General features: G+C 39.5%; 1 protein-coding gene across 3 annotated transcripts in view; it reads left to right on the top strand.

Annotated features, from left to right (window-relative positions):
* GRIK1 (glutamate ionotropic receptor kainate type subunit 1) overlaps window positions 1–23,417 on the top strand; it is a 465,964-nt gene extending 442,547 nt beyond the window's left edge. The window contains exons 15-17 of one of the 3 annotated variants that reach the window (XM_086412991.1): window positions 4,311–4,561; window positions 22,465–22,551; window positions 22,961–23,249. In XM_086412991.1, coding sequence (XP_086269117.1) covers window positions 4,311–4,561; window positions 22,465–22,551; window positions 22,961–23,116 — 494 coding nt within the window. In that variant the 3' untranslated portion in view covers window positions 23,117–23,249. Of the gene's footprint in view, window positions 1–4,310; window positions 4,562–5,868; window positions 6,062–22,464; window positions 22,552–22,960 lie in introns of those variants that run through there. The other 2 variants (XM_086413002.1, XM_086413013.1) reach the window with 2 other exon arrangements.
* The last annotated feature ends 989 nt before the right edge of the window (window positions 23,418–24,406 follow it).

The following is a 24,406-nucleotide window of genomic DNA, read 5'->3' as shown; positions in this document are numbered from 1 at the left end:
TTCAGGAAGACTCATGTGTGTACATATATATTTTTTTCAAGTGACTTGTCATAAATCACTTCCAATGTCATTCAGTCCATGTAAGCAACAACAACTGAAGCTAAAATATATTCAAATATAAAAAATTCCCACATACTTCTGGTCTTGCCCTGGCTGGCTCCCTCAAGGCTCCAAGTTCCTTCTCATAGTCAACGATGGGCAAAATCAGCTCAGTCATGACACAAAATTGAAAACTTTGTTTCTTACAGGCTCTCAGGACAGGGCTCTGGAAACGTTCCTCCTGAGGGATTTAAAATAAAACTTGAAGAGAATGAGAGCAGTTAAGCCTAAAACAGGTTACTAGGAAGCTGGAAATGACCTTCCTTGGAGACCAACTTTAAACAGAGATCCGATCTCATCTGTCTGAGTTGTTTTAGGTACCATGCAGCCTGAAGGCACAAGGAGAGCATCAGTCAATGTTTACTGAGTGCCCACTGTGTATACTGCCATGATTACTGCTGCAATTGTTACCCTAGGATCATTCTCACATTCTTCAAAGCACCTTTCTGTACATTCAAGTAAAGCTCTCATGATTCACTTAATTGCTCACATACTATGAGTATGTTAAATGTGCTAATTTTGACACTAACCATCATTCTGGAGGTGTTTAAACAAGCAGCCAATATCTTAATTTGGATTTTGTGAGTCATTTTCTCACAAGAAATCCACACTCTTAACTGACAAGCCCAGAGAAGGCAATGGCAACCCACTCCAGTATTCTTGCCTGGAAAATCCCATGGGCAGAGGAGCCTGGTGGGCTGCAGTCCATGGGGTCGCTAAGCAACTGAGCAACTTCACTTTCACTTTTCACTTTCATGCATTGGAGAAGGAAATGGCAACCCACTCCAATGTTCTCGCCTGGAGTATCCCAGGGATGGGGGAGCCTGGTGGGCTGCCGTCTATGGGGTCGCATAGAGTCGGACATGGCTGAAGCAACTTAGCAGCAGCAGCAGCAACTGACAAGCCACAATCTAACTCCAAAACATTTTGATCTTTTTTTTAACATTTGCTTAAAACTTTTACTTTTGTATTGGAGTATAGCTGATTAACAATTTGTGATATCTTCAGGTGAACAGTGAAGGGACTCAGCCATACATATATATGCATCCATTCTCCCCCAAACTTCTCTCCCATCCAGACTGCTACATAACATTGAGCAGAGTTCCCTGTGCTATTCAGTAGGTCCTTTTGGTTGTCCATTTTAAATACAGCAGTGTGTACACGACCATCCTAAATTCCCTAACTACTGCTTCCCACCATCCTTCCCCCTTGGCAATCATAAGTTCATTCTCTAAGCCTGTGAGTCTCTTTCTGTTTGTAAGTCAGTTCAATTATATCATTTCTTTTTAGATTATATATATAAAGGATATCATATAATTTTTATCCTTCTCTACATTTTGATTTTCTTTTAAACTTGATTTTGAGGTACTGACAATGACTGTAGGAAGTCTTGGGAGGGATGGGAAAAAAATGATAAATGCCACAATATTAATCTTCTGCTTTTTTAACCATGCCTTAAAACATAAGATACATGTGAGAGAAGGGTAGATAACATGGGATAGGGTGCTGGAGGGAGAAGCGTGAATGAATACAACGCTAAAAAAGAGTCGGGAGAATTGAGTGAAGTTCTTGACTCTGCCAGTAGCTATTATTTTCACCCATATTTTCACATCCTAATTTTCTTCAGTTCTAAAAATAAGTGGATTGGATAATATGGATCCTAAGATCTCTTCTTCCAATCCCAAAGAAATGCAATGCCAAAGAATGTTCAAACTACCACACAATTGCACTCATCTCACGCACTAGCCAAGTAATGCTCAAAATTCTCCAAGCCAGGCTTCAACAGTATGTGAACTAAGAACTTCCAGTTGTTCAAGCTGGATTTAGAAAAGGTAGAGGAACCAGAGATCAAATTGCCAACATCTGTTGAATCATAGATAAAACAAGAGAGTTCCAGAAAAACACCTACTTCTGCTTTATTGACTATGCCAAAGCCTTTGACTGTGTGGATCACAATAAACTGTGGAAAATTCTGAGATGGGAATACCAGACCAACTTACCTGCCTCCTGAGAAACCTGTATGCAGGTCAAGAAGCAATAGTTAGAACCGGGCATGGAACAACAGACTGGTTCAAAATTGGGAAAGGAGTATGTCAAGGCTGTATATTGTCACCCTACTCATTGAACTTACATGTAGAGTATATCATGCAAAATGCCAGGCTGGATGAAGCACAAGCTGGAATCAAGATTTCCAGGAGAAATATCAATAACCTCAGATATGCAGATGACACCACCCTTATGGCAGAAAGTGAAGAGGAACTGAAGAGCCTCTTGATGAAGGTGAAGCAGGAGAGTGAAAAAGCTGACTTAAAACTCAACATTCAGGAAACTATGATCATGGCAACTAGTCCCATCATTTCATGGTGAATAGTTGGGGAAACAATGGAAACAGAGACTTTATTTTCTTGGGCTCCAAAATCAGTGCAGATGGTGACTGCAGCCATGAAATTAAGATGCTTGCTCCTTGGAAGAAAAGCTATGACCAACCTAGACAGCATATTAAAAAGCAGAGACATTACTTTGCCAACAAAGGTTCATCTAGTCAAAGCTGTGGTTTTTCTAGTAGTTATGTACGAATGTGAGAATTGGACCATGAAGAAAGCTGAATGCTAAAGAATTGATGCTTTTGAACTGTGGTGTTGGAGACAACTCTTGAGAGACCCTTGGACTGAAAGGAGATCTAACCACTCAATCTTAAAGGAAATCAGTCTTGAATATTCATTGGAAGGACTGATGCTGAAGCTGAAGCTCCAATACTTTGGTCATCTGATGTGAGGAACTGACTCATTGGAAAAGACCCTGATGCTGGGAAAGACTGAAGGCAGGAGGAGAAGGGTAGGAGAAGGGGATGACAGAGGATGACATGGTTGAATGGCATCACCAAGTCGATGGACAATGAGTTTGAGCAAGTTCCAGGTGTTGGTGATAGACAGGGAGGCCTGGTGTGCTGCAGTCCATGGGGCTGCAAATGACTGAGTGACTGAACTGAATTGACTGAAGCTCTCTTCTGGTTCTAAAAGACCACATTTTCTTTTTTTTTTTTTTCATTTTTCTTTTTCCACCAAGAAGAATGTTAAAGTTTACAGAAAGACCTAGAGTGTACTACTTTCTTACTGAGTAGAATAAAAAGCTTACAAAAACTCTTAGCATCCAAGGAGAAATTTAATAAAGAAATTTTACACTCTTTTTTTATCTCTTCCTTTGCTCTGAACATAGGGATCCAGTATTGGGCAAGCTGTAGCTGCAGCAAGATGGTGTTGATGCTCTCTACTCATAACAGTTAAAAGTCCAATGGCATTGCTAGAAGATAGAGTATAAATAATATCAGTAAAGTACTTGTAAACTTTCTAAATCTAGCTGTATTTTGTGAGACCTTTGAATTATTCAAAACCTACTTTTAATAGTATCTTAATAAGTGTATTAGTCAGTATGAACTAATTACTCTGCAAGTCTGTAGTGGCCAAGGCAATAAATACTTATTTCTTAACTGTGTTATCATCCCATAGCAGACTGAGAGAGGGATTCTGATTCATTCAGTCATCCTGGGACCCAAACCCTTTCTAACCAGTGGTTCCACTATCCCTAGTGTCTTAAAATTGTTTCCTCCTTGCTGAGAATTTAAGGAAAGAGAGGGAGAGAGTAGAGGATCATGTTGGGAGGATTAACAAGACAGGACTGGAAACAGTCATGCAGCACTTTAGCCCCCAGTGGCTAGAAATTGGTCAATCACCACAAGGCATTGTAAAGGAGACTAGGAAATGTCTAGCTACTCCCATAGGAAGAAGAAATGGCACAGGTGATCATCTAGTCAGGCTGTCACAATATTAGACATCCGAAAGCCTAGAAAAAATGGGATTGAAATGATGAAATTCTCTAATGTGGATAAGGATTCATAGGAAACTCACGAGAAGCAGCAGGATGTCATGGAATTCCCAGCTCAGCTCTTCCTTTTTTAAAAGGAACAATCTGAGTAATAGCTCATCTCAGCATGTCAGCTTTGTCCTTTCCAATTATTTAGATCCTTCAAAATATAGGATTGAGCTTCCATGCCCTTTGTTGGCCAATTTGTAGACTGGGGTTTTTCCAATAGCTGTGAGTAGTTAACTCTAAGACACCTGTAATTTACCTGTAAGTAACCTCTAAGACGATAACCCTTCTTTGCATCTTCTTCAACCTTTTGGTAACCAATATCCAAATGTCCTCACTTACAGGCTCTCCTTACCGGGATAAAATTACTATTGCTATTCTTCAATTACAAGAAGAGGGCAAACTGCATATGATGAAAGAAAAATGGTGGCGGGGAAATGGCTGTCCAGAAGAGGACAACAAAGAGGCCAGTGCTCTGGGAGTAGAAAATATTGGGGGCATCTTCATTGTTCTGGCTGCTGGACTGGTCCTTTCTGTATTTGTAGCCATTGGAGAATTTATATACAAATCCCGAAAGAACAACGATATTGAACAGGTGAGTCATCTCTTTCTAAGACGGGTTAGTTTGGGGTTTGTGTTATCTGTCTTAAGTTTAGGGGTATTAAGGATGCTTGCCCTTTTTGTAATAGTCTGTTGAATTAGATGCCAAGAAGAGCCATTTTTGAATTAGAGCAAAGAGCTCTTGAATCCCTGCCAGGTGCTGCTGGCACTGTAGGCCCATCATTTATTAATGAGAAGAAGGAAGCACCTTATACACTAAATCCAATTAGCACTGTTGGAAATGACAGTGCAAAAATTTCAAACTTGGTTAATTTCCTCAACAGTTGTTTGCTCTTAAGATAGAAACCCTAGATAGAGCAAGGAAGAAATAAATCCAAAATTAGAAAAGTTATTAAAAAAAATCTTGGAGAGAAATGTTAGCATCTCCTTAGTTTCAGTACTGAGCACATGTACTAATGCAAAGCAGTCTACATAAAGATATAAATGCAAATATTTTGAAACTGCACATTACCTCTATCAAAGTGTGTTTTGTAAAAGAATAGTTCACAGAAAATGATGAACAATACAGGATGACAATAAAATATGAAAATTTTTATTTTTCCAAATTAGGATTATGGTTGATTTCAACAGTCAACCCTTTTGCCTGTTACTTTTAGCTTTGATAAAAAATCACACCAAGAGTTTACTCTATTCTGAATTAGAGGATGGTGATTAAAGATGATTCCTTCAGAAACCTATGAGAATAAACTAAACACAAAGCTCATGCCCATTGTAGAGCATCTGGTACCCAATGAATTTAAAAATAGTTGGAATTTTGAAACTATGCACTATTAATGACAGTGCTAATTTAAGGCTCAACTATCAATGCCTTAAAATCCTTAATGACTTTAGAACACAGGGCTCTACATTTCCATTTTGCTCTGGGCCTTCCAAATAATATACCCAGTTCTGATTAATAATCTCATATGAGTCCCACTCTCTTTAAGTGGAAACATATCCAAAGATGGGGATGATTGATTATAACCTAGTTTCATCATGAAAATTTTCCCGAAATTACAAGGCAATTGTGAGAACATTAAGTACCACTTTCCTAGACCTTGTTAGAGAAAACTGTCCTTAACTAAAAGGGAGAATGGACTGATCTGCTTTGTTTTAACTTTCAATTTGCTCTTGAGGTGTCTTGTTTTATGCAACTAATTTGAAAAATAAAAGCTTGTATATGTTATGCTTTAATGTGCTTCTCATAATTGTCATTTGATTTAAATTTTCATTTAAACACTCATTTTTTTGCTTCTGATTTATTCATTTTTCTATATTTTTCTCATTTCTTTTGCATGCAAGGCTTTTTGTTTCTTTTATGGACTGCAGTGTAAGCAAACCCATCCAACCAACTCCACTTCTGGAACCACTTTATCTACGGATTTAGAATGTGGCAAATTAATTCGAGAGGAGAAAGGGATTCGGACACAGTCCTCAATTCACACTGTGTAATCATTAAAAAAAAAAAAAAAAAGAAGGTGTACCTCAGTAGAAACTGTTTCTGCTAATTAGTGTTGTTGATGGTATCTGTGTCTACTAAACATAAATAGCCATAACCCCCACCCTTGTTTAAGATAGCAAAACTCACGTACTCTGAACATTGAATTCAATGCACTAGAAACACATGTGCATTTGATGTTGAAACAGAGGTATGTTAGATGTATACAGACTCCAAAATATGTGCATTTACAGCAATTTGCTATACCATTGAGAGAATGGTTATCTTAGTTGTATTTTCATGTATTAAGATTAAACAACTTTTTCCTCATACAAAAGTAGGTTCAGCTATTCAGCAGTGTGAAGCATGAAAACAAATTGTTATTTTGTGGCAGTCTTTTCATCTTTGTGAAACTTTTCTCCCCTTTCTTTCTCCCAGTACCATATGCTCTGTAAAGCCACACTTTCCAACTGTCTAAAGCCTCATCTTTTCATAACTCCTTAACAATGTTAATTTTTAATTCAAATTGAGTCTACTATTTGAAATGTATCATTAACACAGAGATTCAAAGATGTGTTAGATTTTAAAGATACAAAAAAAAGGCCTAGAAAATGAAAACTAAACCTAGAAAATGAAACCTCAGGTACCACAGAGGAAGAGCATTGGCTTCCTTGGTGGCGCAGAGGGTAAAGCATCTGCCTGCAATGCGGGAGACCTGGGTTCAATCCCTGGGTGGGGAAGATTCCCCTGGAGAAGGAAATGGCAACCAACTCCTGTATTCTTGCCTGGAAAACCCCATGGATGGAGAAGCCTGGTGGGCTACAGTCCATGGAGTCGCAAAGAGTCAGACACTACTGAGCAACTTCACTTTCACTTTCAGGAAGACATAACATAGTCAAAGATGATCCCTGAGTAGGGATCTCTCAAGTAACATTTATTTGTAGAAATTGACAGTCTTCTGTAGGTTCAGTTAGATAGTATGTTCAGTCTTCAAGGAACTGTGATTTTTCAAGCTATAGATTATTTTTTGCAACCTCCAAGCAAATTCCTAAGCTAGAAATTGATGCCTAGCCTCTTGTATTTTCCACTCACTCGGCCTCTTTCTTTGCACTGATGAACATCTTTTCACAAGATGTTATTTCATTCCCACCCTACTCATCTAGGATAGAATTTTTTGTTTTTGTAGCAATCTTTCTGAGCCTTGCTGCTTTCACACTCATTTCTCTGGATCCTTTGCCATTTTCAATTCCTTCCAAGTATACTAGGGAGAAGGACAAGGAGAAGAAAATAGAGAAAAAAAAATTCCACTATACATTAGTTACAAATCTCTATAAATTTATTTTCCACCTGCATTCAAATGCTGTAAGTAATTTTCACTCTAACTGAGCTTGGTGACATAGAAAGCCAACAACATACTTAATTTGTTGTGACAAAACCTGCCTGCTGTCCCTCTGAGCTTGTTCCTCTTCACAATGAATAGGGGATTTGAAGATGCTTTTCATCTTCCCTCAATACGGATCCATCTGTCTTTGTTCTTCTTAATGGGGTTACATTTTGACATTTGAAGTGATCCCCCAAAATATATTTCTCAGAAGTAGACATAGGCCATCTGTGCAATCATGTACCTTTTTACCTTCTCTTTGCTTAGCTTTAAATGGGTTCCAATTTCTGAATCGCAAGTCTCTTCAATGAACTCTATATTTCTCTAGTAAAGCATGTTCAGGAAAGTTGACTCTCGCCATGATTGTTTCTCAGTCTTGGTTTCTTCTTTAAATAAATACACTTTTAAGAAAATATCTATAAATTACACTAAGATTTATTAGCATTTATTTAGGTAAAAGCAACATACTGTTTGCCCTAAGAGCTCACATCCTCATGATAAAAAAAAAAAAAAAAAACAGATATTGGGATAAACATTATATAATTCATAATTCATTGATTCTACATATAGAAACCACAAATTACATAAATTTATTTTCCCAAGGACTATATATAATAAACCAAAAATGCTACTCAAAAAGTTCAAGGGCTGTATATGAGGTATAGATGATCAGGATTAATGGTAACAAAACTTACCTTTTTATACAGAGCATCATTTAAAAGTATGATTCAGAGGTTTGGATAAAATTAATATTTATGAACTACTTTACACTGTAAATAGCTTCCCAGGCAGCCCTAGTGGCAAAGAACCCATCTGCCAATGTAGGAGACATGAGAGACACAGGTTAGATCCCTGGGTCGGGAAGATCCCCCGGAAGAAGACATGGCAACCCACTCCAGTATTCTTGCCTGGAGAAGTCCATAACTAATTCTGATAGTTTTATATTATTTTATGGTTTCAAAATGTTTTAGCATACAGTAGTGTCAGTTTTGTCTTTTCCAAGATTTTATTTCAGCTTTACTAACAGTCGACTCTGAAATAGACATGAGACAATGACCCAGAGTCTTAGAAGAGACTCTTAGAACAGTCTCTTAGAAGAGAATTTTCTAAAGCAGCCAAACTTAGGTTCAAGTTCTAATGGAGCCACATACTGAATGTCTATAGACAAGTAACTGAATTTCTCAGAGCCTTGGTTTCTTATATGTAATAGAGGGGTATAGTTTCTAGGTCATATGGTTGTGTTAAAGGCGTGTTTGTGAAAATGACTCATTGGCCAAATCTCAAATTAGATTTTCATGGCTGAGTAACCAGTTGAACACCAGGAAAAATGTCCCTTTACTACATAACATTTCAGTATGTTTAATATGTTAGGCTGCATTGAGAATTTGCAACAAGTTGGAAAAGTATCCAGCACTTCCCAAACCTGTTAGATCACAGAATCTATATAGTAGTGACCTAAAGCATACTCTTATGTCTATAATAGGCACTCAGGTTGTTGCCGTTTCTCAATTCTAGAGGTAGGATTGTTAATTCCAAGCAAGATATATTTAGCATTAAATATTTAATAAACCCTCTCTAGAGAGAAGAAGAAACTGTGCACATCTTTGAGGTAGAAATGCCATAATATTCAAATGATGATCTTCCTGTTTAGCTAAGTGGTAGGCCTGCTCAAGATACTCAGGTAGGTAAGTTTCCTGCTCTGTCTTGTGACTTGTTCCTCCCTTGAGAAACTTCCCTTCATTTCAGACCCTGGTTTCTTACCTTCTCCTCTTTCTCCTTTCATATATGCTTTCAGACAACCAATTCTTCCATCGAGTAAATAACCACTAAGCCCACAATGACTCCAGGACAAGTCATTGCATTTTAAGTGAATTTAGAAAAAAAAAGAGAGAGAGAGAGAACTTGAACATACAAGAAAATTTTAAGCTCTATTTTTCATGTCGCTGGTTTTCAGACTTCAGTGTACATCAGAATCCCCTGGGGAAATTATTTAAGATACAGAATATATAGTTTGCACCTCCAGAGATTCCTCTACAGTGAATATAGCCCAGGAATTGGAATTTTAACTAAATCTGATCATGAATGCTTAAAAGTAGCTGTGCACATTAGTTTACATAAAAATAGCTCAAATACAGCAGTTTTTTTCTAAAATTAGACCAGGTGCATGACTTTTTTTTGAAATCGTCTTCAAAACAAGGATCATTTTTTAAAGTATTTTTTCTTAAAAGAGTTTTTCCCCAACAATCCAAAATACAATTGTTTTACTTAAAGGTAGTTGGTAAGCAGGAGTTTTTATTAAAAGTTATTTGAATATAGCAGTGTGACTTCAAATTAGACAGGAAATGTGAGTTTTTACTAACACTGACAGATTATCTGTGGATTATACTCTGAGAAGGGCTTCTCGGGTGGCACTAGTGGTAAAGCATCCACCTGTCAATGCAGGAGACACAAGACAAGAAGATTCCCCTGGAGCAGGAAATGGCAACCTTCTCCAGTATTCTTGTCTGGAACATCCCATGGACAGAGGAGCTTGGCGGACTACAGTCCATGGGTCACCAAAGAGTCAGACACAACTGAACAACTGAACACAGTCAAGATACCCTGAGAAACATTGTTTAAAGCTAGGAAGAGAGCAGTGGGGTATGAGAAGATTGTAAAGCAACTGTGGAGCATGTGATGTTGTCTAATTTATTTCTTAACAAGCTTGTATAGCCTCAATACAAGCTTTTGTCTTTTGCAATAAGGCAAAAAAAATAAAGCTTGTTTTGTTTCAGACTAAAATTATAAATTGAATTATCTTAAAGTTTTTCCAGCAAAATTGGAACTACCCAAGGAATACGTGGTGGATAGAGACTGTGCCTTTAGGAAAATCAGCTAGATTATATGACTGTAAACCTATCCAAGGAAAATTATTTCCAAATACCTCAGTGCATTTGCCTCACATTATCTTATGTTCTATATGAGCCATCTGTGGCAAAGCAGCAAAATAATGAATCCCAATTAGTTTCCAAACCCATGACCCTTACACTCTAAGGTCTATTTCCTAGTAAGCAATTTAAAAGCAGCCTGAACAGCCTTGAAAAGCAAATGGGAAACAAAACATTCTTACTTCTTGTACTATTTTCTGCACATCTAACTGTGCCAAATGGCATTATTAATTAACTCTTATAGATAATGAAAAATTTCTGCTTGACGCTGCAGTTTTAACTTGCCTTTAGGAACCATCTCATTATGCTTCTCACAGTTATAGAATTTTATGTCCAGATGCACAGGCATATTAAAACCATTTTTGCTTTCTAAATCTTCTCCACAGAGACTGGTATCATGGAAAGTGGGATTCTCCCTTAAGTTTTCAAAGAAATTCTATTTGCAAAGAGAAGGGCATTCTTGTGATAGAAAACCAACAATACAAATGTGCTATGTGGTTTCCACACCCTGCAGAATCTAAGCTTCATCGTTGTCAGCCCAAACGTGGCTAATTGGCCATACTGCGCTGCAACGCATTTCCGCATCACAATGTGTATGTCCAGATACAAAAACAATGAGTAAAACCTGAGTGACGTAATGAAGCCACTGTAGTTCTCCCTAGTGATTATAATTTTAAATTTAGCTTAGCCAGAATTTTCTTTCTTTTTTTCAACTGGAGTGGTCAGACTTCAAATACTCAGATTTTTCAACTTCAAATAAGAATGTTTTCCTGATCACTTAGTCTTTACCAACCATAAGAGCTGGAAAAAACTACTGTCCGTAGATAACCTAACACAATTTGGTAATTTTGTTTTCTCACTGAAATTTGGCACATTATCAGATGCTTCCAAGCGTCCTTGACTTTATTTCTTCTATGGTCTGATTAACTTACTTAGCACACGATTTGGAGAAGTCTCTCTAATCAGGTTATTTCTGTTAATTGTGCAAAGAGGCTTTTCTTTGCCTGGAAACCCAAACATTCATTAATTAACAGAGAGGCCAAGAAGCAATTAGCATCCATTTAGAAATAACTTTTCCAGTGTACAGGTTGACACCACCATGTAAATCAACCCCTGAAAGACATCTGTGGCCCAACGGAAAGGTGACTTGGGAACCACGAGCCAAGAATTCAGGTCCCTGGACCTCTGCTGAATCGCTGTGTCTCTAGGCAAGGCACTGTATAATACTTCCCTCCTCCTCAACTTGGTCATCTGTGGAATGAGGGGGTTGCAGTTAAAACTCTCTTCCAACCATGGCATTTTTTAAATTCTCACAAAGAGTGGGAAGAAAATTAAAGTGTAGAAGCAGAGGAGAAAAAAGCTTGGAGAACATATATGTGTGTGTGTATATATATATGTGTGTATACATATATGCATGCATGCATGTGTGTTCAGTCGTGTTCAACTCTTTGCAACCCCATGGACTGTAACCAGCCAACTTCCACTGTCCATGGGATTTCCCAGTCAAGAATACTGGAGTGAGTTGCCATTTCCTACTCCAGGGGATCTTCCCAACTCAGAGATGGAACCCACCTCTCCTCTAGTTCCTACATTGGGTTCTTTATGGTCTGCACCACCTGGGGAGCCTGTAGATACACACGCACATATGTATACATGTCAGTTCAGTCACTCTGTCGTGTCTGACTCTTTGCAACCCCAGGGACTGCAGCACACCAGGCTCCCAGAGCTCAGACTCATGTCCATTGAGTCAGTGATACCATTCAACTATCTCATCCTCCTAACACAGCCTCTGAGTTGCTAGAAAGACCAAGCCCTCTTCTCTGTGAAGTGAGGGGACACATGGTATTAACTCAGGCTGCCAGGCAGAGCCTGGGCACATTTGTACGGGGCCAATATGCAGAGGAAGTAGGCAGCCTCCTAGCTTATCAGAGGGGCTGGTGCAGGCTCAAGAGATATTAAATGTTAAGTGTTAGTTGATCAGTCATGCCAGACTCTTTGCGACTCCATGGACTGCAGCCCACCAGGCTCCTCTGTCCATGAGATTTTCCAGGCAAGGATACTGGAGTGGGTTGCCGTTTCCTTCCCCAGGGATGTCCCAACCCAGGGATCGAACCCAAGTCTCCTGCACTGCAGGCAGATTCTTTACTGACTGAGCTACAAGGGAAGCCCAAAGAGATGTAAGGAAGCCAAAGATAAGCTAGAGGGTCAGAGATGAAAGTCACACTGACCTTTGACAATGATGCCAGAGAGGAAAAGGCACTGTCGGACACTTTGGGTTGGCAGGGAAACATATTTTTGCCACTTCTAGGCAGAGAGCTGCTCTCCTCTGGCTGGCCACATGAGCCCCGCTGCAGCCTGCCCTCACTACAGAAACAACTCTGTTCTTTGGACAATGGGCCTGGTGGGTCACGCCCATCTGCCACTTCTGTGCTTTTTCTGGGGCAGCTGCTCTTGAGAATGGTCAGAGGCCATGGGAGACCCAAAGACAATCTCCAGCTGGCCCCCTGGTAGCCCAGGGACATGTCTCCACTCAAGTGACGGCTTCATCTGAGAGTCTGGGCCAGAGAGTGGGCACAATTTCCCCGTATTCTGAGTCCCCCACCACCTATCAGGCTGTTTGCCTTCTCCTACTCCTTGGGAGTTTTATCCCAGCACTGACAAGTGAGGGACCCTTCTCAGGTATCCCTTGGGGTTTAGGCTTTCCCATACCTGGTTGGATGTTTCTCCTTGAAAGCAGATACCGAACACTCCAATCTTCCCCACTTGGCCCAGTCATATATACTGGATCCAGAAGGCTCTGAACATTTACAACTCCAAGTACCTTCTTTTTTCTCCTTTCAAACACCTGACTATTGTAATTAATAGCTTCAAAGACAGCAAAGACCTCTATAGATCCATACAAGTTCATTTAAGAACTCAAAGCTGCAACTTTGACTAGTTTTTCCCCTGTGTCAACCCTACCCTGAGGGCAATGCATATGAAAGCTCTCGCTTTAGAAGTAGAAAAAAAGAGGCTGAGATATAGAAGAACTGGAAAAAGCACATAGATTAGTATCAAAATGTTCTGCCTCGGTGCTAACTTCGTATTTCAAAACTTTCTATGAAATCATCACTAATGTTAGAGGGAAATAAACTGCCCTATATCCTGAGACAGGGGTCCCCAGTCCCTGGGCCACACAGCAGGATGTGAGTTGGGGGCAAGCAAGCGAAACTTCGTCTGTCTCCTGTATTGCAGGCTGAGCCACAAGCGGAGCCCGTCCGTATTTACAGCCACTCCCTACCTTTTGCATTGCCGCCTGAGCTTCACCTCCTGTCAGATCAGCAGTGGTATTAGATTAGCATGAACCCTACTGTGAACTACGCTTGTGAGGGCTCTAGGTTGTGTGCCCTAGAATCAGTCCTCGCCCAATTTTTCTTGGAAAAAATTGTCTTCCATGAAACCAGTCTCTGGTGCAAAAATGGCTGAGAACAGCTGCCCTAAGAGCTTGGGGATTGTGGACAGTCACACCAAGTAAAAAGAGAGAGAGAAGAAATGACATCACACACTATACTTACATTTAATTTAATGGAAGGAAAAAAAATTCTAAATAAAATCCTTAAATAAAAGTGAACCCAAGAAAGATGATCCGTGTGTGTTTGGTGCCAAGTAACCCTGTGTCCCCCATGGATGTATATATTTTAGTTTAAAGGCCTCGGATAAGAAACAAGGAGTTCCGGAGCATGCCTTCATGCAAGAAATTAGAAGCTTAAATCTAGAATCTGAGAGAGCGAAAATGTCAGCAAGAAGCCTCAGGTCTGGGGACAAAAATGCAATACAGAAGAAAGAGGGTAAAAGGACATAGAGATGGTGAAACATGGCATTAAAAGGAGCTAGGAAACATGAGCTATCGGTATCTATGTGCTACAGCCAAAGCAAGAGAAGATAGGCCGCTAGGGGCCTGTGAAGAGCCAGTTTAAAGCATAAAAAATGCAGTGAAGCGGTCTGTGAAAGCAGTAGCTGCTGAGTCACAGGTGAGGAGAAGGGAGGGGACCACACTATGACATTTTCATTCAGTGTTGAAATGTCCTCCACTTGAGAGTTTCTGTACAAACTCAGAGGAGAATCAACTTCCTCATGAGCTCCAGGGCACAATTCATCACAACCACTATTATGGAAGCTACCATGGTGACTCTCAACCTCACAGATCTGTTTTGTTTTTTTTTTAACTCCAAGGATGGTCACAAAAAAGATGACCCAGGGTTTCTGAACAAACTCAGAAAGCTGATAAAACTAGAGTAAATGATGCTCAAATTTTGAGTTCTAGGATATGGGAACTGCACACAAAGATAGCGCATGCATTTTTCCTCTAAGACTCTCCTTCCTGTAATTCGTGTGGAATAATTGAAGCCCGATCTCTGTTCTCAGATCATCAATTATCCTGAGAAGTAAAACACTTGTGCAGATAGGCAACCAGACTTCCAAAACCTTAAGACAGCAAGCACATGAGCAGGAGTCTTCTGTCATGTTCCTTGAACAACTTCTGGATTCTAGGCCCAGAACGTATTGAACATAGGTTTACATCCACACAAGGCCTGAGAGTTTAATAACTTCAAAGGATGTGAATGCTTAGTCCTTCTTGTTAAAAAAAAATTACTGAGACACTGCCTCTGCTGACTGAGAAAATAATAACAATAGTAGTAATAATCACATTATTTCTCAGCAAAGTATTCCCTACTATATCTCCTGATATTCTGTATTTTTCTAAGAATGGTTTTACAGCAAGACTTGAAATCACAGCTTGCCTTTAAGTTAAAGCCTATATATAAAATAAAAGATTTTTGTAGCAGTAAAATGACTTTAATATTACCAATATCATTCTCTTCTTCTAAGCATAAGGTGAAAATTTATTACACACTGTTACGGATCACTTCAAGTGTCTTTGAATAAGGAGTCTAATAAATTAAAGGAAGAAAACTATACAAAATGTAAAACCTGTATTACATTCTTCGGTAGGCCCGACCTTCTAAAAAATAACGTGTCAGAAAAACCCTTGAAGTTATGTATTCAAAGTAGTTCTCCTAAACAGTACTAAAGAATGAAAGCACTGAATGCATAAAAATGGAATATACAATGAGAAATCAACCTGATATTCACATCCTGATGCCAAGTTTGCAACCAATATGAAAGCCTGTCCCAGATGGCTTAGGCTGGGTTCTTTCAATATTGTAAACGAAAATCAAATCCAGGCACATAACTTTTCCTATGGTATAAAAAACATTCTGCACTTTAGGTCCCACCCCTCTCCCCAAGGCATTTTATTTTAGTTACAAAAGGAGAACTTAATTAGCTCCTCCCAATCCTTCCAGGAAATAGTTGCAATAATAGAACAAAGGTGTCAGGAGAGAATAATTTATGTTCAGATTCACAAGTGAAGTGAAAGTCATTCAGTCATCTATGACTCTTTGCAACCTCATGGACTGTCCATGGAATTCTCCAGGCCAGAATACTGAAGTGAGTAGCCTTCCCTTCCTCCAGCAGATCTTCCAGATGCAGGAGTCAAACCACGGTCCCCTGCACTGCAAGCAGATTCTTCACCAACTGAGCTATCAGGGAAGCTGTACCAAGAAATCAATTATCACGGTTAATCCAAAGAAGGTGCCATGTAGTCAGCAATTATAAAGAGAAACAAGCCAGAAAAGGAGGTAAAACAAGGCAGGAGAAGGGAAGGAAAGGGAGTTGATGGGAACACACCATACACACCAAAGAAGTGTACAAGAGGAAAGACTTTCTGCAGAATAAAGCAGTATCTCCTTTTTAAAAGACTTGGGATGTAGTTGCTTTACAATGTCTTATTGATTTCTGCGGTGCAACAATGTAAATCGACTATATGTATACATATATCCTCTCCCTCTTGAGCCTCCCTCCTATCCTACCCTGCCCCACTCCACCCCTCTAGGTCATCACAGAGCACTGAATTGAACTCCCTGTGCTATACAGCAGTCTCCCACCAGTATCTGCTTCACCCACAGCAGTGTATGTATGCCAATTCTACTCTCCCAATTCGTCCCACCATTCCCATCACTCCCTTGGTCCACAAGTCTGTTCTCTGCATCTCTATTCCTGCCTTGCAAGTACGTTCTTCTGTACATGGGTCCCTATTCTTTTAAAGCTACGAAAGCTATAGATCAGTTCGGTTCAGTCCTGTCCAACTCTTTGCTACCCCATGAATCGCAGCACACCAGGCCTCCCTGTCCATCAGCAACTCCCGGAGTTCACTCAAACTTATGTCCATCGAGTCGATGATGCCATCCAGCCATCTCATCCTCTGTCAGCCCCTTCTCCTCCTGCCCCCAATCCCTCCCAGCATCAGAGTCTTTTCCAATGAGTCAACTCTTCGCATGAGGTGGCCAAAGTATTGGAGTTTCAGCTTCAGCATCATTCCTTCCAATGAACACCCAGGACTGATCTCCTTTAGGATGGACTGGTTGGATCTCCTTGTAGTCCAGGGACTCTCAAGAGTCTTCTCCAACACCACAGTTCAAAAGCATCGATTCTTCAGTGCTCAGCTTTCTTCACAGTCCAACTCTCGCATCCATACGTGACCACTGGAAAAACCATAGCCTTGACTAGACGGACCTTTGTTGGCAAGGTAATATCTCCACTTTTGAATATGCTATCTAGGTTGGTCATAACTTTCCTTCCAAGGAGTAAGCGTCTTTTAATTTCATGGCTGCAGTCACCATCTGCAGTGATTTTGGAGCCCAAAAAAATAAAGTCAGCCACTGTTTCCACTGTTTCCCCATCTATTTCCCATGAAGTGATGGGACCAGATGCCATGATCTTAGTTTTCTGAATGTTGAGCTGTAAGCCAACTTTTTCACTCTCCTCTTTCACTTTCATCAAGAGGCTCTTTAGTTCTTCTTCACTTTCTGCCATAAGGGTGGTGTCATCTGCATATCTGAAGTTATTGATATTTCTCCCGGCAATCTTGATTCCAGCTTGTGCTTCTTCCAGCCCAGCGTTTCTCATGATGTACTCTGCATATAAGTTAAATAAGCAGGGTGACAATATACAGTCTTGACATTTTCCTATTTGGAACCAGTCTGTTGTTTCATGTCCAGTTCTAACTATTGCTTCCTGACCTGCATATAGGTTTCTCAAGAAGCAGGTCAGGGGGTCTGGTATTTCCATCTGTTTCAGAATTTTCCAGTTTATTGTGATCCACACAGTCAAAGGCTTTGGCATAGTCAATAAAGCAAAAATAGATGTTTTTTCTGGAACTCTCTTGCTTTTTTGATGATCCAGCAAATGTTGGCAATTTGATCTCTGGTTCCTCTACCTTTTCTAAAACCAGCTTGAACATCTGGAAGTTCACGGTTCACATACTGCTGAAGCCTGGCTTAGAGAATTTTGAGCATTACTAGCGTGTGAGATGAGTTCAACTGTGCGGTAGTTTGAGCATTCTCTGGCATTGCCTTTCTTTGGGATTAGAATGAAAACTGACCTTTTCCAGTCCTGTGGCCACTGCTGAGTTTTCCAAATTTGCTGGCATATTGAGTGCAGCACTTTCACAGCATCATCTTTCAGGATTCGAAATAGCTCAACTGGAATTCCATCATCATCACCTCCACTAGCTTTGTTCGTAGTGATGCTTTCTAAAGCCCACTTGACTTCATATTCCAGGATGTCTGGCATCTATCTAGGTGAGTGATCACACCATCATGATTATCTGGGTCATGAAGCTCTTTTTTGTACAGTTGTTCTGTATATTCTTGCCACCTTTTCTTAATATCTTCTGCTTCTGTTAGGTCCATACCATTTCTGTCCTTTATCGAGCCCATCTTTGCATGAAATGTTCCCTTGGTATAGTGCTAGTTGAAGTTTCAGCTGCAGTCTCTAATAGACTAACTTCTATTTCTCAGTTCCCTTTCTTCTACAAGAGAAATCACACACACACACACACACACACCACTTTATCTTTGGATAGAGTCAGGAACAGCATGATAGCAGTACTATCATTTATTACTATACAAATTCATTTATCAGTGAATTTTCCCATCAAACATACCATCATAGTGATTCATTGTAAATGGGGGCCCATAAGCACAAAGATGATTACACGTTTAAATGACGAGAAGTGAAGTTAGTTTCCATTTCCTTCTTATAGATGAGCACCTATTGTGAACAAGATACAAGCTGTCATAAAAACCTGTTACTACATAAATACCAAAGCATGTTATGGGCTGGGTAAAACAAGTAATAATAGGTGTTGAAAATTCTATGCTTTAAACATGCACTGCTGCTGCTGCTGCTAAGTCGCTTCAGTCGTGTCCAACTCTTTTGGACCCCATAGACGGCAGCCCACCAGGCTCCCCCGTCCCTGGGATTCTCCAGGCAAGAACACTGGAGTGGGTTGCCAATTCCTTCTCCAATGCAAGAAAGTGAAAAGTGAAAGTGAAGTCACAGAGTCTTGTCCAACTCTTAGCGACCCCATGGACTGCGGCCCACCAGGCTCCTCTGTCCCCGGAATTTTCCAGGCAAGAGTACTGGAGTGGGGTGCCATTGCCTTCTCCGTTAAACATGCACAGAACCTACTTAAAGTAAAACACTGTTTATAAAATATTCAAAGGAATTAGTGCAAAGAAGGACATACAAAGGCTAAAATTAAAGAAATATCAACTTTTTACTGTTTCTCTGCTTCACACACACACACAAAAAATAGATGATAGATAGATGATAGATTGTTGCTATTGTTCAGTGGCTCAGTAGTGTCCTTTACGACGCCATGGACTGCAGCACACCAGGCTTCCCTGTTCCTCATCATCTCTCAGAGTTTGCCCAAGTTCATGTCCATTGAACTGGTGATGCCATCCAACCATCCCATCCTCTGTCATCACTTTCTCCTCCTGCTTTCAGTCTTACTCAGCGTCAGAGTCTTTTCCAATCATTTGGCTCTTGGCATCAGGTGTACTGGAGCTTCAGCTTCAGCCTCAGTCCTTCCAATGAATATTCAGGGTTGATTTCCTTTAGGACTGACTGGTTTGATCACCTTGTTGTGCAAGGGACTCTACATACATTCGTAGATAGACAGATACATAGATCAGTAAGCGCCATAGACTTAAAATACTTTCAGTGATGTATAATGTTTTATTTTAAAGGCAGAGTAATTACTATGGGCCAGGTACTGTGCCTAAGTGTTTAACGTATGTCAGGTTAACGATTCTCATATTAGCTGTATGAAAAGGATTCCTCAGGGGAGTATTTTTCTTATTTGCTAAAAGCTAAGGAATAAATTCATCACATTTCAGAAAAAAAAAAAAGAGAGGATTCTACTACTATTTTCAGTTTATAGATGCAAAAACTGAGTCAAAGAAAATAATCACCTGTCCAGTAAGCTTAAACTTCAATTCCAGCATTCTGACGCCAGGGGCCGACTCACAATTATAATTCATGGTCATCTATGTAGATCCATTAAAAACATGAATTCCATCTACCAGAGAAAAATGGGACAGCCCAGGATCCAAGCTAACCAGGGGGGTTTCCAGTCTGCAAAGCACTGAAGGATGCTGCTACAGCATCCTACATCTAGTTTCCTGTCTCTAGAGCAAGGCAGCTAGTGGGCATTTTTATGCTTGATAGTATCTAGCAAAAGAGCTTAGAAATTTACACCTTCACACCTTACCTGTTGTTTGTTTGTGTGTGTGTGTGTGTGTGTGTGTGTGTGATTGTATGAACATAAAGGAGCTCATAAAATCAAGTCTGGAAGTAAATGCTTTGGAAAGCTACCATAATTTGGATAATACTTCAGAAGCTCAGTCTTTATATGTTACATGTATTTTCAGTTCTTAGATTACAATAGGCAAATTGACTCAGGAAGACAAGCCTCTCCCAAGCTACTCTGAGCTGAAAGATGACCTTCACACTTTCATTTCCTGTGGATATGAGAATGTGTGGTTTATTCAAGTTCATGGCTGGGAGGGACCTTAAAGGTCATCTTGTTTTGTGACTATAGCAAAAACTTGGAAGCAAAAAGGTCAGCCCCAATATCTTGCCATTTTCCTTTTGACAGTTGGAGATAGAATAAGAATCAAAAAGAAATCATAGTTTATGACCAAAGACAGAGAAAGCAGACCACTGATAAAATGATATTTATATGCCTTCTCACACAGGCAGCAAGAAATAAATACCCAGGTTAATCAAAAAACAAAGAAGATGTTTGCTGCATTTTCAGGCAATAAAAAAATTGGAGGGGGAATTGGTTTTGTTTTTAAAGAAAAATTTGATTGATTCGTATTATCAAGATAAGATTTGTGATTGCCCCTTTACCCAAAATAGAAAAGACTTAAGAGTCCCTTTCTGGTTGTATCTCCTACATGAGCCATGTCTATTAACAGAAGCCCAATTTGGTGGTTTTCTCTGCAAAACAAAGTGATTTGTCTAAAATCAAACATCTGAGGGACTTCCCTGGTTGCCCAGTGGTTAAGGCATAGGCTTCCACTGCAAGGGGCACAGGTTCAATGCCTGGTTCCGGAATTAAGATACAACATGCCACACGACGTGGCAAAAAAAAAAAAAGTAGAGAAAAATATCAAGCATTAGAGAATGCAAATGAAACAAAAGATTATAGTTCTTAACATATTTCATGAGGAAAGAATCCACAGAGAGCTCTTTATAATGATTTAATTAAAAGAATTAAGCATCATGGTGTGGGAGATTTCAAGTGAAAGCTGTTAAGTTTGAGGAGTCAAATGAGCTGAGTTCAAATACAAGCTCTTTAACTTATGAATCATATTTCTTGGGCAAGTTATCCAATACTTCTAATAGTAAGTTTCCCCACCTATACAATGGGCATAACAACTCCTTTCTAAAGCTGTTGTGCGGTTTATGTGTCACAGAGTATGTAAACTCCTTGGCACACCTTCCTTCTCTCTCCTGCTCCCCCTTCCATCTTAGTGAACTTTCTGAAACCAGAAAAGTCCTATGCAAAAACACTTGCTTCCATTCAAACAAATTTCTGAACAAAGCTTGCAAAACCCCAATACAACACTGTCTAACACAGCGACACTATAAAATATTCATTCCATCTTAGTAGCAACACATAAATTCCACATCACATAAGGGTACAAAAATTATATCTCATTTGTGACACACTTGCCATTGCATTTTTTGAAGTATAATTCGTGGAAAACATTTCTGAATTTTCTTTATGAGGTGTGACACCCTCTCAATTCACTAAAGCCACAACTTACCATTTGAAAGAAAATTAACATGCATGACCTGAATTTTCATTTTTTTTTAGTACCATAGAAAAGTGGAAATGAAATTCAAATCCTATAAACACTTAGGTATAAAAGAAATAAGAACGGATATGCAAACAGCTAGTTTTTTAGAGGTGTGAGCCTGGTAAACCAATAATTTACACCTAGGATCTAAATTTGTTAAGTCTGATTCTCAAATCAAGTAGAAGAATTAAAAATGCTGCTTGTTTCAAATGCACTAGCTTTTTTATGGAACAAAGTAGGGTATCAATTTTCAGAAAAACATGTTGCTCTTTGATACAGAAGGACCACAGAAGACATTCTGTACTCTGCACACATAAGACACCACTTTCTTCCTGTCAGGCACGCACATCCTCTAGAAATCAGCTGGTGGTATATGATCATTTGGCTTTCAGCTCTGTCCATTTTGTGAGTTAATGGTCAAGGAATAGTGCTTGCACTTCCATAAACTTTACCAAAGGCTTTGGGTTTTTAGAGAGCGTTTTAGGAGCAATCTCTTCAAAAACAACACTACTTTGTAGAAATCCCTATACAAGCAGAAATTTGTCACTCAAAGATCTTCTCTTGGCGGGAAGAAATGATGGCAAATTATGTCTTATTATGCTATTTATATATTGTGCATGTGAACAGATATAGCATAATTGTAATAGATACATCTATGCACATATATGCCATCTGCATATGCATAACTTTTTATACTCATAATTCCATTTTCTTTTCATATTATGCCATCATCTTTGCTGTGCAGTTCAGTACCATATTATTTTCATTTCAACCACAGCTGCATCATTGCTGCTGCCAGATCTCTGTTTGTTTTGTTTATTTATTTATTTTTTTTTTGGGGAGAAAATATAAAATTTTAAATTGTTTTTTTTTTCTTTTTTTTTTTATCAGAAAGGAAAGTCATCAAGAATTAGATTTTATTTTAGGAACAAAGTAAGGTTTCATGGGAGAAAAAAACAAAGCCTTGGTGTAGAGAAGGTTTGTTCATTTTCTATAGCATTACTGAAGTGTCCGTATGCCTTGATAATCCTATCAATGTTTGGATCATCTCACTGGGGGAAATGACTTAATTTAACTCTATTTTGGTGTCTCCGCAAAGGTAAGTTTTCTATTTTGAGAGCCTACCTGGGTAGTTTTCTGCTACTTCATTTGTGAATGAAATCTCAAAATTTGCCCAGCTGACTTGCCAAATCTGTTTCCCCCAGTAGAAAAGGTGGGTGGCCAGTGGGTGGAGGAGGAGGTGTGGGAACTGGCTGGGGATTCACCCTGTAGCAGAGTTAACCATCAACCAATATCTCATAATCCTAAAAGCCTAGACAGGAAACAGATCAATGAAGGCTGGAGACAAGTGGATCAAACTGATGCTCCATTATTTCATGTCCTCTAGTGTCTCTCTTTCAATGCCATCATGGAAGAACTGGGAATCTCACTCAAAAATCAGAAAAAGTTAAAGAAAAAGTCAAGAACTAAGGGGAAATCATCCTTCACAAGTATCCTTACTTGTCATCAAAGACGAACTCAGAGAAAAGAGACGATGGCGTGAGCTGAGAACACACCTGGAGTAAGCTTTCAGGAAGAAAAACATGCTTACTGCAGGTTTTGGAGAAAGGATTTCTAACAATGGTGCAATGTTTTACATACATCTATATGCATAACTCAGATTATGGCTACAGATACAAGAAATACAACAGTTTAAAAAGCTCAGATAGACTGAGATTTCGTGGGAAGTGGCAAGGATTCTTCTGAAATGGATTTGTATGCTCACTTATTTTACCTTTTCTCTTTCATCCCAATAAATTGCTGTGTGTGCTTTCTAAGTAATAATAAAACAACAGGGTTTTTTTCCAGAATGAGTTTGAGTGTTGGTTTGTTTCCCATCACTTGCTCTGATTCACAGTGTTTGGTTTCCAAGTGTTATCAGCTGTCAAGTTTGCTATTTTGATGAATCTTCTTATCTGCTCAGCCTGACAAAGCCATTTCTGGCTGTGTTTAAAAAAAAAAAATCTTTTTAGTTTGTACCAAGTACCTTGTTTTTCTAGTAGAGTGAAACCATTCACCTTTGTGTTTTAAAATCTAAGTTTATAAGTAGTTTGAATGGTACTTGGATCAGTGACTATAACATAAAAGGATGCAAATAAAAATAAAAGCATCCACCACATTCAAGGCACCCTTCTAGGTTCTGGGGATACCACGGTGGACCGTATCTGTTTTCCTCACCGTGGTATCCCCAGAACCTAGAAGGGTGCCTTGAATGTGGTGGACGCTTTTATTTTTGGTCTCTGCCCTCACACAGTTCATAGTAAAATGAGAAAGAACAGCATTCTGTTACCCAAAGCTGGATTGCACTTCCTCAATGGAGGTCAGAAGCTGCCGGAACACACAGGGCAGAGTATTTAACCTGGGATGGGACAAGGAGGTCTTCCTTGAGGAAGGCACAGTAAGTCCTCTACACACGAATATGTTCCCTTCCGAGAGTCTATTTATTAGTCCAATTTTGTTCATAAAGTCAGCAAAGGAAGCCTAGGAACCCAACTAACACAATCAGCTTTATAGTACTGTACTGTAGTAGGTTTATAACACCTTTCACACAAATAATACATAAAAAGGCAAACACAAAAAATAAAACATTTCAATCTTACAGTGCAGTACCTTGTAAAGTACAGTAGTACAATGTTCTTGCCCGGAGAATCCCAGGGACGGGGGAGCCTGGTGGGCTGCCGTCTATGAGGTCGCACAGAGTCGGACACGACTGAAGCGACTTAGCAGCAGTAGCAGCAGCACAGTACAACAGCTGGCATATAAGGGCTGGCATTGAGTGAACAGACAAGAAGAG

The sequence above is a fragment of the Bos grunniens genome, chromosome 1 (genome assembly GCF_055505025.1).
Source record: "Bos grunniens cultivar Pamir isolate PY7600 chromosome 1, Bosgru_T2T1.0, whole genome shotgun sequence".
NCBI lineage: Eukaryota > Metazoa > Chordata > Mammalia > Artiodactyla > Bovidae > Bos > Bos grunniens.
This window is presented reverse-complemented; position numbering and strand designations above follow the sequence as displayed.